The sequence below is a fragment of the Moschus berezovskii genome, chromosome 27 (genome assembly GCF_049115385.1).
Source record: "Moschus berezovskii isolate FMDL1 chromosome 27, NW_MosBer_1.0, whole genome shotgun sequence".
Lineage (NCBI taxonomy): Eukaryota > Metazoa > Chordata > Mammalia > Artiodactyla > Moschidae > Moschus > Moschus berezovskii.
The window spans coordinates 32,357,564-32,371,518 of NC_142486.1; the positions used below are offsets into that span (position 1 = coordinate 32,357,564).

Genomic DNA, 13,955 nt, shown 5'->3' on the forward strand with positions numbered 1-13,955 from the left:
CCCAACCAGCCCCAGCTGGTCCAGCCATCCTCATCCTGCTCTACAACATACTCAGCAACTTACTTATCATACTTCTTGCTCCATCGCCTGTATTAGAATATCAACTCCATGAGGGCAGGGATCTTTGTTTTGTTTACTGTGGGTAGAACAGTGCTCAGCGTAAAGGGCGTTCAATAAACATCAGCTGGATAAATTTATAAAAAGAAAGGTGTCAGGATAAAGGTTAAAAATTCTAAAACCATTCTACGTGCATGCTGGAGTTCAGTGTGAGAAATGGATGGTAGATTTCTAGAAGCCAGGTTTCCTACTGTTGGGTGAGAAGTTAGAGCTAAGCAAGGGTGGTGGTGGGTCAGAGTTAGAGACATCAGGGTGAACTCACCTTTAACAGTGATACAGAAGGCTACACACAGAAATATGTATAGATCTGTATTCACACACAGGGCTTCCCTGGTGGTGCAGTGGTAAAGAATCCGCCTACCAGTGCAGCAGACACAGGAGTGCAGGTTCAATCCTGGGTTGGGAAGATCCTCTGGAGAAGGGAATGGCAACCCACTCCAGTATTCTTGCCTGGGAAATCCCATGGGAAGGGGAGCCTGGTGGACTACAGTCCAGGGAGTCGCAAAGAGTCGGACACGACTGAGTGACTGAGCACACACACACACACACACATACACAGGTTATTACACACAAGGATGGTTCCCAGAGGGTCTAAAAGAAACAACACCCCATAGCAGCAGGCACATCCAGCATCCAGTCTTTGATCTCTAAAGCCATCCTCCAGTAAAAGGTACTACGGTTCCTTGGAGAAATGGTTGATTTCTAGGTAAAGACCCTGATGCTGGGAAAGACTGAAGGCAGGAAGAGAAGGGGACAACAAGAAGGAGAGGATGGGATTGTTGAATGGCATCACCAAGTCGATGGTCATGAGTTTGAGCAAGCTCCGGGAGTTGGCGATGGACAGGGAAGCCTGGCGTGCTGCAGTCTATGGGGTCGCAAAGAGTTGGACACCACTGAGCGACTGAACTGGACTGAGGTCTAAAACAGGAAGTATACAAGATGGGCCTGGGGTATCTAATAGAGCCAGAAAGTAAGGAGGTGCTCAAAAACTCACAATGGTGGGGCACGTCAAAGGGACACAGGGGCCAGCTGAAGAGCTAATGGCCAAAATGGGAACAACTTGAGCAATACGATAAAGCACAGTATGAATTACAGCCCACAGTATGAAATGCCCATAAGTCTATACTGATGTAAAGGTACGATTGAAATAAGACATGAGGGGGCACGGACAAATCTCCAGGGGAGAAGCATTTCAATTTATGTACATACTCTGCCCTCAAGGAGGTGGGGCATAACTTCCCAGCCCTTGCAATGTGGGCTGCACAGAGCCTTCTCCAATGCATGAAAGTGAAAAGTGAAAGTGAAGTTGCTCAGTCGTATCCGACTCTTAGCGACCCCATGAACTAGTAACCATAAATTCATTCTCTAGGTCTGTGAGTCTGTTTCTATTTTGTAAATAAGTTCATTGTATCTTTTTATTTTTTTAATATTCCACATATAAACAATATCACATGATATTTGCCTTTCTCTGTCTGACTTCATTTAGCATGATAATCTCCAGGTTCATTGCAGGTTGCTGCAAATGGCAATATTTTATACACACAAGGGACTATTACTCAGCCATTAAAAAGAATGAAATGCAGTGTTCTGAATGGCTGCGATATGGACGCGACAATGGACTGTTTCCTTAAGATGAACAGTAAGGGACCGTCAATTTTCTTCCCACAAAGAGTGCTCTAGCGAGCAACTTCCCACACACACCTTCATGGCCACATTCGGGAATTCCTGCACGCAGGACAGACCCCTGGCTGCAAAGTGGTGAGTGTGGTGGCACCTTTACAACACTGTCTTCCAACTGTTGACCTTTTCTCATTACCCTGAGAATTAAAGGCCTGGCTCCACGCTTCTCAAAGGCAGAAGGCCGCATGAAGCCCCTACCTCTCTCTCCATCTCCTCAATGACATCTCCCCTTGATCAAGGCGGCTGTGGGTGGCCATAGTGACATCACGGACGTGTGTGTTGGTGGGAGGACAGGACACACCGTGTGACTGATCAACCAGGGCCTCAGGGGACAGAACTGGGTGTCCTTCTGAGACTCGGCGTGTGTTTGAGATGGCAGGAGTCTTGAAGGTTTCTCAGCCTGGGGCTAGCCCAGCAGGACTGGGGCAGTGGGCAGGGAGAGGGTGCTGACATTTCAAAAGTCATACTATCAATCCATGATCTTATATTTAGAAAATGACAATAAAAGAGCCTGATCACACAAAACCCTTTATTGTTCAGTTCTTCCGCAAATATTTGGATATCTTTTATGTACTGATTACTCTCAGTGCTGGGACGACCTCAGTGAACAAAATTAAGTTCCTGAATCCACAGAACTTGTATTCTCCTTGGAGACAAATAATAAAGCAATCACTATGAGTTAGTGGCAAGTGCTGTATTATTTAGGGTAAATAGCCAGCTGCGAGAACCCACAAATCCCAGCATTTCTGGTGGCCCCTGCAAGTCCTCTGGCTCTGGAGCTGGCCAAATACCCCACCCTGGAGCTCCGAGGGCCACCTCTTACCGGGACCTCTCCCCTACCTCTCTGAGGATTTGATTCACGCTCATCTCCTCCACTAAACTGTAAGGCTGAGCCCTGCATCTTCCCCTGTAGCCACAGGGGCCTCCTTTTAGTTCCATGCTTTTTCCTGTCGCCCTGCAGACACCTGAACCCAGTGGGCCATTCCTGTAAGGTGGCCTCAGCCTCAGCCAAGCCTCAGTCCACCTGCCCACTCCATGGAGCAGCCATCTCAGACCTCCCTGGGGTACGAGTTCCCCACCAGCTACTCTGGGTCCCTCCCGGCTGTGGCAATGATCCACAGTCCCTTTCACAGCATGACGTTGCTGGGAAGTGGCAGCCTGTGGACTTGGCCTCCAGGCCTTCCTTGTGGCCCATGGGTCGTGTGACAGACTCACCGATGAGGTGGGAACAGAAGCCCAGAGTATCACTCTGGGCCCAGGCAGTTAGGCGGCAGAAGAGCCTTCCCTGCCCGCCCCTCCTCTGAATGTGGACGCCCGGGATGTGCTTGAAGCCCTGTGTCCGAGGAGGTCTGCCTCCCTGAGTGACCACGTGGTGCAGAGCCACTCACTCCCTCCCGGCTGGGACACCCACACAGGACAGATGTCGGGAGAGCTGGCTCCTTTGTCTCACCGGGATCTCAGCTCTGATGTCGCCTCCTCAAGAAGTCGTGTCCCCGGGACCCTTCAGTAATATCAGCCTAGTCTATGCACACCTGTAATAAACTTCAAAGTCTTCTGTTCATTTGTTCGTTCGCTTGAATAATATCGTCTGTCCCAACTAGAAGGTGAGCTTCTTGGGGGCAAGAACCTCTCTTGCTCATGTGGTATTCCCACTGGCTACAAGAGTGCTGGCACACAATAGGTGCTCAATAAAAACCCCAGTGATGGAGGGACCTGTTCCGTATGACTCAGATGCTTCATCTGGCTGTTTCACAACAGACATTAACATGACATTGGAAAGCAACTATCCTCTAATTAAAAATAAATATCCTATGATCAACCATTATGGAAAAGAATATTAAAAAAAAGAATGTATATATGTATAACTGATTCACTTCACTGTACAACAGGAATTAACAACGTTGTAAAGCATCTATACTTTAATTTAAAAAATTAAGAAAAATAAAAAACTAAAAAAAAAAATTCCTCATCTGCAAAGCTGGGTAAATACCCCTCTCTGTCATCTCATGGGTCTCCTTCAAGACCACACGGCTTATCTTCAAAAAGTACTCAGTGTTACAGGACAGGGTGTGACAATCTTAAGTCCATCTAGACATGAACCAATTAGTGAGGATTTAGTGCTTACTGCCTACCTGCCAGGTGCAACTCTCTTATAATTTATTGGATTAGAGCTTCAGATTCGTGGTTTTCCCACCTTGTTGTGGGTTGGGAGGTAGGATCCTAGAAGTTTCTGGCTGTACCCCCTCTGGGTTACTAACTATCCAGTGGCCCCTTTCTCCTTCCAAAGAACTCCAGCTTTATCCTGAGGGGCAGAGTGCTCTTGCCATCAGGCAAATGATCAGAAGTTGCTGGTGGAGGTGTCTGGGAAAGTTCTTTAGAGCGTGCGTTATGACTCCTTTGGTCCACCCCGCTTTTTCTTCATTCCTTCTTGGACAGTAGGCACAGCTGAATTTTCAGCAGGGCTGAGGCTGGCCCTTAATGTGCCTTTGTGAGCTGTCTAATTAGGAAAAAGACAGCTCCCATGGGCAGAAGCCTACCTATGAGTGCTGGGCCTGGCCTACACCATCCAATCCCTGTGGCTGAGAGCTGTGAGCAGTACACAAACTGTACAACCGTCCCTGGCGCCCATGATTTTGGACTATGAGACCACCTTGAGGATGGAAAGCACGTCCTTGGGGCAGAGGCGAAAGATAAAAGAAGTCTGGGCCCTTGATAAGTGTGGAGCCCTTATACCAGCCCTGGAAGGCCTTTTTTCCTTTTGTGTTTCAGAAGAATTATCTTAATAATTTATTTTGAAATAACTTCAAAGTTAGAGAAAAGTCACAACAACCATACAAAGAACTTTCTTTCACCCAGACTGGCTGGTTGTTAATATTCTATCCCATTTACTCCCCTCTTTTTCCCTCCCTCCCTCCCTGCCTCCTGCCCTTCCTCTCCCTCTTCTTTTATGGAGACACGCAGCCCTTGTTACTGTTCTTTTTCTGAATCACTCGAGAGTAGCTGGCGGACATGATACCCATTATCCCCAAATACTTGTCGTGTAGATCCCCAAAGAGGATACTCTAATCACCATCCTAATCACCTCTGATTTCTTCCTTTTTATGAATTTTTTTGGGAGTATAATTGCTCTACACTGTTGTGTTAGTTTCAGGTGTACAGCAAGGTGAATCCACTATGTACATACACATCTCCACTCTTTTTAAGACTCTTGCCCCATTTAGGCCGCCACAGAGCACTGCATAGAGTCTCCTGTGCTCCACAGTAGATTCTCGTCTAGTTTGTACATAGCAGTGTATCCATGTTAACTCTGACTTCTTAAGTGAAACAAAACTTCTATGCCAAAGTCTTCCCTTGTAGCTCAGTTGGTTAAGAATCTGCCTACAATGCAGGAAACCCAGGTTCGATTCACAGGTCGGGAAGATCCCCTGGAGAAGGAAATAGCAACCCACTCCAGTATTCTTGCCTGGAGAATCCCATGGACAGAGGAGCCTGGCAGCTACAGTCCACATGGTCGCAAGAGTTGGACACGACTTGGCGACTAAACCACCACCACATGCCAAAGACACTTATTTTGGTTTCCTGCTGCTGCTGCTGCTAAGTCACTTCAGTCGTGTCCGACTCTGTGTGACCCCATAGACGGAAGCCCACCAGGCTCCCCTGTCCCTGGGATTCTCCAGGCAAGAACACTGGTGGGTTGCCATTTCCTTCTCCGATGTGTGAAAGTGAAAAGTGAAAGTGAAGTCGCTCAGTCGTGTCCGACCCATAGCGACCTCACAGACTGCAGCCTACCAGGCTCCTCCACCCATGGGATTTTCTAGGCAAGAGTACTGGAGTGGCTTGCCATTGCCTTCTCCTGGTTTCCTGCTATGAGTAACTAAATCAAATTCTAATTGCTACCTTCCTTATCTGTCGTGCCCACCCTTTCCCCGTGCTCTCTGCTCCGTCCCCCTTGGCCTCCCTTTCATTTCTTACACCTTCCAAGCAACTTTCAGCCTCAGAACTTTTTTTTTTAACCAATTGAGGTAAAATTCACATCATGTAAAATCCAGCATACTAAAAAAGTGAAATTCAGTGGTAATGAAAGCATTCACCATACTGGGTAACCGTCATCACTTTCTGGGTCCAAAACACATTTATTCTCGCCAAAAGGAGCCCCCGCACTGCTTACGGAACAGCCGCTCCGGTCCACCCGCTTCTGGGCAACCGCCAACCTTTCCTGTGTCGGCAGCTTTCCTTCAGTGGCCGTTTCACTAATGGAATCACACACTTGCTGCCTCAGGACTTGACAGCAGCTGATCCCTCTTTCCAGATGCTCTTCCTCCTCCCACTCCAATCATTTTCCTTAGGAGGCCTTCCTGGGGCCGCTCCTGAAGTCAAGTCCCCCTAGCGTAACTTTCTCATAAAAGCCCAAAGTTTCTCTCTGGAGCATTTTTTTCACAATTATAATTGCTCTGCGTGGTAATTTCATTGGGTTTCCCTGGTGGCTCAGACGGTAAAGAATCTGCCTGCGATGCAGGAGACCCGGGTTCGACCTCTGGGCTGGGAAGATCCCCTGGGGGAGGGCACGGGCAACCCACTCCAGTATTCTCGGCTGGAGAACTCCATGGACAGAGGAGCCTGGTGGGCTCCATACAGTCTGTGGGGTTGCAGTTCATGTTCTCTACGTCAAGAGTGTAAGTTTATTCGGCAGGAACGTGTGTGACTTGTTTACCACTATCAGCCAGGGCCTCGCCAGCACCTGGCATGCACTGTCAACTGACTGAGCGGATGGGCGAGGGAGTGTCCTCACAAGGAAAGAGTCACCGCCCTCCCCTCTACAGAGGAGGAGGCGGGGAGTCCTGGACTCGGGCTGCTCATGGGGTCTCGGACCAGCTTGGCAGGAACCGTCATGACTCCTCCACCCCCCTTCCCCATTGCATGTCGTGATGTGGTCGAATTCATATACATTAATGACCTGGGGGGCCCCCCAGCACATCACAGCCCCGCCCCCGCACATCACAGCCCCGCCCTCCCTCACCAAGCACCTCCCACATGCCCATATTTGGGCATGATGCGGGCAGCTCTGACCCTGGTCTGTGAGGTCTGGGTCTCTGTGACCTCACAATGACTGGGGCCCTGCCCGGGTCTATATAAGAGGCCGGGGAGTCGGCCCCTGTCACAGCCCACAAATTCCACCTGCTCACAGGTTGGCTGGCTCGACCAAGGCGGTATCCCCTGCTCTGAGCATCCAGGCCGAATCCACCCAGCACCATGGCCAGATACCGATGCTGCCTCACCCATAGCCGGAGCAGATGCCGCCGCCGCCGAAGACGAAGATGTCGCAGACGAAGGAGGCGCTTTTGTCGGAGGCGCAGGAGGAGAGGTGAGGAGGGCCCATCCTCGGGGGTAGGGGCCAGGGAGCTGGGCGGGGCTGGGGGTCCGGGCTGTGCTGAAGTGTCCTCTTGCCCTCTGGTTCTCCGCAGTGTGCTGCCGCCGCTACACCGTCGTGAGGTGTACAAGACAGTAACCGCACAGTAGCAAGACCACCGCACTCCTGCCTGAAAGATCACCAACCTTCAAGGCCCTCTTGCCACATCTTGAACATGCCACCGTTCCAATGACATGAACAGGAGCCTGCTAACGAACAATGCCACCTGTCAATAAATGTTGAAAGACATCATTCCACTCTGACTCTTTGCTTTGAGGGACTCGGGGTGGGGGGAGGGGGACACTGAGGACACTGAGCCGGGAGATGAACTCGCTTCCATGACCCAACCACTCGATTGGTTTCATAGCCAGTCAGAAAGATGCTGGTGGGAGGGCTGAAAGTGGATCCCCCTGGGTAGGCTTTTACAAGTAGATCAAAGGATGGTTCACGCTGGATCTTGTTCCAAACTTGACTACTCCCGAGTCACAACCCAAACCTGCCTCCCAGCCCCCAGCCCTTTACAGACCCCTCCAGTGGGGACAGGAACTGTGCTGGTTTATGAACACATCCCTCCCCACTTCTGTGCTCAGTGGCTTTCTACTGACAGCTTGAGATGGGCCACAGACATCGGCAAATGCTTCCACTAGGGCTTGCTTGCTGTCCGAGAGCCAAGAACCATTTCCCAGCTCAAGCTCAATTCACCAGCCATGGATACATCCCACCAATCCCTAAGGGGCCCAATGTTGAGGTTTCCCATTGTTTAAAAAGTTGATGTCTCTGGGTACAGTGAGTAATTTGTCCAGTGTTAAGCTAAGCTATCATTTAATCAGGTACAATATCTTCATTCTGGGTGGACGAAACAAAAGTAACTTGCTCCACTCAACCGTATGATTCTCTGAGATGTGAAGGTGATTCACGAAACACTGCTGTCTCCTGGGCTCAGAACTGTCAGATCATTAACACAAGAGCTCGGGTTACGAGCTCATGGCACAGCAATTTGGCACAGGGCGTTTTATCTGTGACCAGAACTCTGACCCAGTTGCCTAGTGACAGGGCCACAGAAACATCGTGGCCAGACTTCCATTTATGAGCACCATGGAGCACAGGTACTGGGCATTCGCCACGTCCAAGCCTCACACCCAACCTGCAAGGCAGTGTTCCCGTCTTGGCAGGTGAGGCCACTGAGCTGGGAGATGAACTCGCTTTCATGACCCAACCACTCGATTGGTTTCATAGCCAGTCAGAAAGATGCTGGTGGGAGGGCTGAACGTGGATCCCCCTGGGTAGGCTTTTACAAGTAGATCAAGGGCCAGTGGTGGAGATGTTGACTTAGCAGGGTCTTGGGGTAAGGCCTGGGCATTCATATTTTGAGCAACTGCCCTGGGGGAGTACTAAAAAGGATAGGAGGCCTCAAAAGTTTCTTATCACTGTTGTAAATAAATCACCGCAAATTTCATAGCTTACAACACAAATTTATTGTTTTACATGGGCCTTAAACTCAAGGTCCGAGCAGGTTCTGAAGGTTTTCAGAAGCATAATAACCTTGTCTTTCCCAGCTCCTTGCCAGCAACTGCATTCCTTGACTCAGGGCCCCTGCCTCCATCCTCAAAGCCAGTGGCTTAGCACCGTCAGATCTCTTCCTGTGACCCTCCCGCCTCCCTCTCCCACCTTATAAGGATCCATGTGGTTTTGCTGAACCCACACTGAGCCCACCCAGATAATCTAGGATGACCTTTCTGCGTGTCTGCTTACACTCAGGGTCGAGGGTGTGAGGGCATTCATCTGCCTACCACGTCCTCCCCGTGGCTGCTATGGTTCTGATTCTGGATTTTCATGGGTCATCCAAGCACTGGGAGAAGCTCAGCAGAAGGCCGGGGTGGAGGGAAGATGGGCACATTTTAGGGGGAGGGAAGCATGTGCCCCGGGCTGGGGAGCGGGTGGAGGGCTAAGGGCATATGGACTCTGCCTGGCCTTGGCCCCTTATCTGCAGGCACCATGAGCAAGTAAGTCACTTAACCTCTTCCTGCCTCATTTAAGGAGTGAATGTATGGAATCTGTGGAATTCCCGGCACAGTGAGCATAAGATAACCCTGTGGACAGATAAGCCCCCTGCCCGGCCCTCGAGAGGCCACAGCACTGGCTAAAAAGGAAGCAAGGAAGCTTCAGGAAAAACCACATGTGAACCCCCAAGAGCTGGGGGAGGGAAGGGTGCGGGCTTGGATCCAGACAAGGAGGCTGGCCCCCATCTTCGGAGGTTTTGTCCCCTGGTTTCGAGGCACGGGGGACACGTTTTATGGGGTGAGGAGTTGGCTGCCTTCACAGGAGGGGCCCAGGTGGGGACAATGGTGGGGTGGGGCCGCCAAGTCACAGTGGGGGGCCCCTTTATATACAAGTCCCCCTGAAGGGCTGCGGACAGACCCGACCAACACTATTAACAGCAAGATCAGGGGGCAGGCCTCAGCCTCCTCCCCTGTCCCCGCAAGGCCAGCTGCTGCCTCAGCCCCAGTCGCCCACCCGTGACCCCTCCAGCACGATGGTCCGAAGCCGTGTGAAGAGTCCGATTGAAAGTCCACCCGGGCAGCAGGGCTCCGGGCAGCAGGGCGAGACGGAGCACCCGGATCAGGCGCAGGAGCTAAGGCCGGAGGACAACCCGGTCTACGGGAGGACTCACAGAGGCCGCTACCACTACAGACACAGGAGCCACACGCGGCGGCGCCCCTACCGGAGGCGCCGAAGACGGGCCTGCAGGCATAGGAGGCGCCGCAGAGGTGCGGTGGGCCCCCCTTGTGCTCCCATCCCGGGCACCCCCAGGCTTCCAGGCCAGAGCTCAGGTGGGCGGCGGGCGGCTCCTGCAGCACTGGGCCCCCACCCTGTCTGACAGCCCCCTCATCCTGCGTCCCACCCCACCCCAGCAGCACTCCCCATAACTAGAATTTTCTCCAAAAGGCTGCCGAAGGATGAAGAGGAGGAGGAGGAGATGCGGAAGGCAGCTCTAAGCTTCACCTGCCAGGAAGCCCCTTGCCAAACCATAGCAAATCCCCCTTGGAGCCCACGAGATCTTGAGTAAAATGAGCAAAAATCATCTGCCAAATAAAGCTTGAGATAAGAAACTTGTGAGCCTGTCAGGGTCTCTTTCGCACGAAGGCACAAACATGGTATGATCCTATGGGGACGGGGGAGCGGCCGGGGCAGGGGGCTCATCCCCCAGTGCGTGTGCTGGCGTGTTCCCCTGTGAGCCTGGGGGCGTCCAGTCACCTGGAGCCATCAGGACACCCAAAGCCATGTGACTCCACCTAGACCTTCCCGTTTCCGGTCAACTCCCCAGCTACCTGAAGAACCTGAAAGGGTGCTGGGCAGTGGGGGCAAGTGTGAACTGAGACCAGATGGGAAGCAGGTCTAGCGTACTCCAGCGAGAACAAGGCTGGCGTTGAGAGGGGGGAATAAAAGGCAAAGGGCAGAACTGGGTGAGGCGGCCTGCTGCTAAGTCACTTCAGTCGTGTCCGACTCTGCGCGACCCCATAGACGGAAGCCCACCAGGCTCCCCTGTCCTGTGCCACTACAATTCTGAGATGGGATCCCATCCAGGATAGAGTCCGTTCCTTCCTCCTCTGAGCTTCTGATGGCTTCTTACCACCTTTGGAGTCCCTCTGCTGTGGCCACATCTCCAGTCTCCACTCACTGTGTGAAATCTCTCTACCACCCTCTAACAGGGACACTTATGGTTGAATTCAGGGCCCACCCAGATAACCCAGGATAATCTTACAATCCTGGGAGGGCCCTTATTCAGCCGACCACAGCCACTGAGGGTTTGGGACAAGATCTCAATTATGGATCATGTCAGAGAACGAATTCTCAGTGCTCAGAAATGACCAAAATGAGCCAAGGAGACTTAATCCCCTTCCTGGCTGAAACTGGGCTGGACGGACATGTGTAGCCAGAGAGGCTGGTGACCCCAAGCGCTTATGAGCCACTGCCTTTAAAGTCTGTGTGCTCTCCTGCTTGTGGACATTCTATCCCCAACTCTCACCCCAGCTCAAATGGGGGGACCCCTGCCAGGGCAAACAAGGCCATATGGAGGCGGCAACACAGCAGGGTGAGGCTGCCTGGGCCTGCCGTCTCACCTCGGCCTTGCCCTGTGGCCGGCGGGGCAGCTGGCAGCCTGGGTTGAGTGGGGTGTCAGCTCAGACTCAGGTCACCGAGGGCGGGAGGCTCCGGGGCGGGGGGCCCTTTGTGATGTCAGCGCCCTGCCTACCACCCTCAGCGGCCCCTCCGTACCCTGCCAGTGGCCTTTCCTCCCAGTCCAGAGAGGCAGCCGAGGCAGGTGATGGGTTCCCGCTGTGCCAAGCTTGGCACGGGCCACGGCCGGGGTCACGAATCCTCCATGAAGAAGCTCGTGGCCTGCGTGAGCCAGGATAACTTCTCCTTGTCGTCGGAAGGCGAGGAGGAGGAGGAGGAGGCCGAGGAGGAGGAGGAGGAGGCCGAGGAGGAGGAGCTCCCGGTGCAGGGCAAGCTGCTGCTGATGGAGGCCGCGCAGCAGGAGGAGGGGGCCGAAGACGCCCACCCGGAGGCCCAGCAGGGTCCCGAGCCCAAGCAGACGCGCTCCTGACCTGCGACGTGGTCGGGGAAGAGGAGCCTGCCGCCGTTCCCTAGACGAGGAGAGCTTTCAGAACAGAGTCAATAAAGAGTCTCCAAGGAATCCCGCTCCTCCTGTCAGTCCTTGCCCCCGCCACCACCCCCGACCCTTGTGTCTGGTACCATGTGTGGGGGTGTGTGGGGGTGTGTGTGTGTAGGGAGGTTGAAGAGCAGTGACCTCTGTCCCAGAACCCCAGCCAGAAGTCCTCGCAAGGTCCACTCCCCGAGACCCCTCCGCCGCCGTCCCCTGCTGTGGGGGGAGCACCTGGTACCCTGGGCAAGAAAGTCATCTTAGCGCGTCCCGCCTTCAGGGAGGACTCCTCTCCGAGTCTCAGCACCCGGCGGGACAGCGTCATCTCCCTCAGCACAACCCCACTGCTTTTCTTCTGGGGGGGAAGGGGAGTGGTGGTTGTGTCATGAGGCATGTGGGATCTTAGTTCCCTGACCAGGGATCGAACCCCTTCTCCCTGCCCGCTGCAGTGAAAGCGCAGAGTCTTAACCGCTGGGCCGCCGGGGAAGACCCTGGAGAGTCCCGAGAACACTGGCTCGGGAGCTCAGCAGACCTGCCGCCAGTTTCCTTGCGCTCACTGTGTGACACTGAGCAAGTCCCTGTCTGTCTGTAGCGACCCCGCAGGTCAGTGGGTCGGGAGAGGTGACTGAGATGCTGGGGAGGGGCTGGACCTGGCACGTAGCGATTGTTTCACCCTAGCTGGGCACCGCAGCTGGAGCCACGGAGGTCCCACCTGACTCACAGACCCTGGTTTTGGGGGACAGAGCAGATGGAGGGGTCTGAGTCCTTCTCAGCCACTGTTCTGCTGCCATCCTCACGCTCAAGGGGACCATTGGAACCCCTGCGAGAGGCTTGCTTCTACCTTGCTCAAGGGGTCCCGCTGTGGGACCGAGCTGATGCCCTCACTAGGGCAGTGGGCAAAGGAAGCCCAGAGGAAGCCAGAAGGGACAGAGACCCAGACCTGGATCCCTCAGGCTGGCCTTCCTTAGAAGCATCAGAATGAGCCTATTGCCCCTCCTGGCCAAGGTTCCCTTAACCCTTTCCTTTCCAATAGAAATAACAAACATGATCTCCACCCTCCGCCCTCCACAGCCCCCAAGCACTGGTCTGGTGGGCCATTGAGAAGGATTCTGATTGGGGCTGCTGGGAGGGGTGGGGAGGTGGTACCTCCAGGGACGGTGTGAGAGGTAAGGAGAGGTCCTGGGCTCTTCAGAGAGTGGAGGCCACAGTCACTGAGGCCTGGAGACAGGGCAGGGCAGGGGAGGCCCGAGGGGGCGGCCCTGCCGGCTGATTAGCCATCCCCGCCCCAACCAAGCAACACGGTCAGCAGCTCTGTCCTTCTGTCCACAGCCCACAGGTCCACCTGCCCATTCACCTGCCCAGCGAATGTTTGTAAAGTCCCTGCTGTATGCCTGGCACTGTGCCAGTCACTGTGGGCCCCCAGATTAATAAACCACAGTCTCTGTCCCACGCTGATAGCTCAATTGGTAAAGAATCCGCCAGCAATGCGGAAGACCTGGGTTCGATCCCTGGGATGGGAAGATCCCCTGGAGAAGGGAAAGGCTACCCACTCCAGTATTCTGGCCTGGAGAATCCCATGGACTGTATAGACGATGGGGTCGCAAACAGTCGGACACGACTGAGCGACTTTCACTTCACTCTGTCCCACCAGGCACTCGAGGGTGGGGAAGTGGGCAGTCAGAGTGGAAGAGTGGGGCGGGGGGAGGAGAGGGACAGGACACCTAGACAGAGTCCTCACAGCGTGGTCCCCAGGCAGCCCTGAGCCCACACAAGGCAGGGGCATTAGAACAGGGCCGCTCACGCCCCCTTAATCCCCATGAAGGCCTTAGTGACCACGAGGCTGGACTGGAGGCGGCCAAGCCTGAGTCCGAATCCTGGCTCTGCCACTGACTAGCTGTGGGGCTCCAGGCTCTTCATTCAATCTCTCTGAGTCTGCTCCCCCTTTGTAAACTATAATGTTAGTTCCTCAGGGCTGCTGCAACAAGTGATCAAAAACCTGGCAGCTTAAAATATATCCTTTCACCTTCCAGAGGCCAGAAGTCTGAAATCAAGGAGTTCTCTGGTCCACAGGCCCCAGAGGCCCCAAGG

General features: G+C 53.6%; 2 protein-coding genes across 2 annotated transcripts; both read left to right on the forward strand.

The window, feature by feature from the left end:
* Window positions 1-8,420: 8,420 nt before the first annotated feature.
* Window positions 8,421-10,561, forward strand: LOC129545092 (protamine-2). The gene is made up of 2 exons (XM_088833127.1): window positions 8,421-9,972; window positions 10,151-10,561. The coding sequence occupies exons 1-2, from the start codon at window positions 9,738-9,740 to the stop codon at window positions 10,198-10,200; spliced, it is 285 nt and encodes a 94-aa protein (XP_088689253.1). The 5' UTR covers window positions 8,421-9,737; the 3' UTR covers window positions 10,201-10,561.
* An 858-nt stretch (window positions 10,562-11,419) lies between these two features.
* Window positions 11,420-12,304, forward strand: PRM3 (protamine 3). Its single transcript, XM_088833205.1, has one exon. It carries the CDS (start codon window positions 11,529-11,531, stop codon window positions 11,808-11,810), a length of 282 nt encoding a protein of 93 aa, XP_088689331.1. The 5' UTR covers window positions 11,420-11,528; the 3' UTR covers window positions 11,811-12,304.
* The last annotated feature ends 1,651 nt before the right edge of the window (window positions 12,305-13,955 follow it).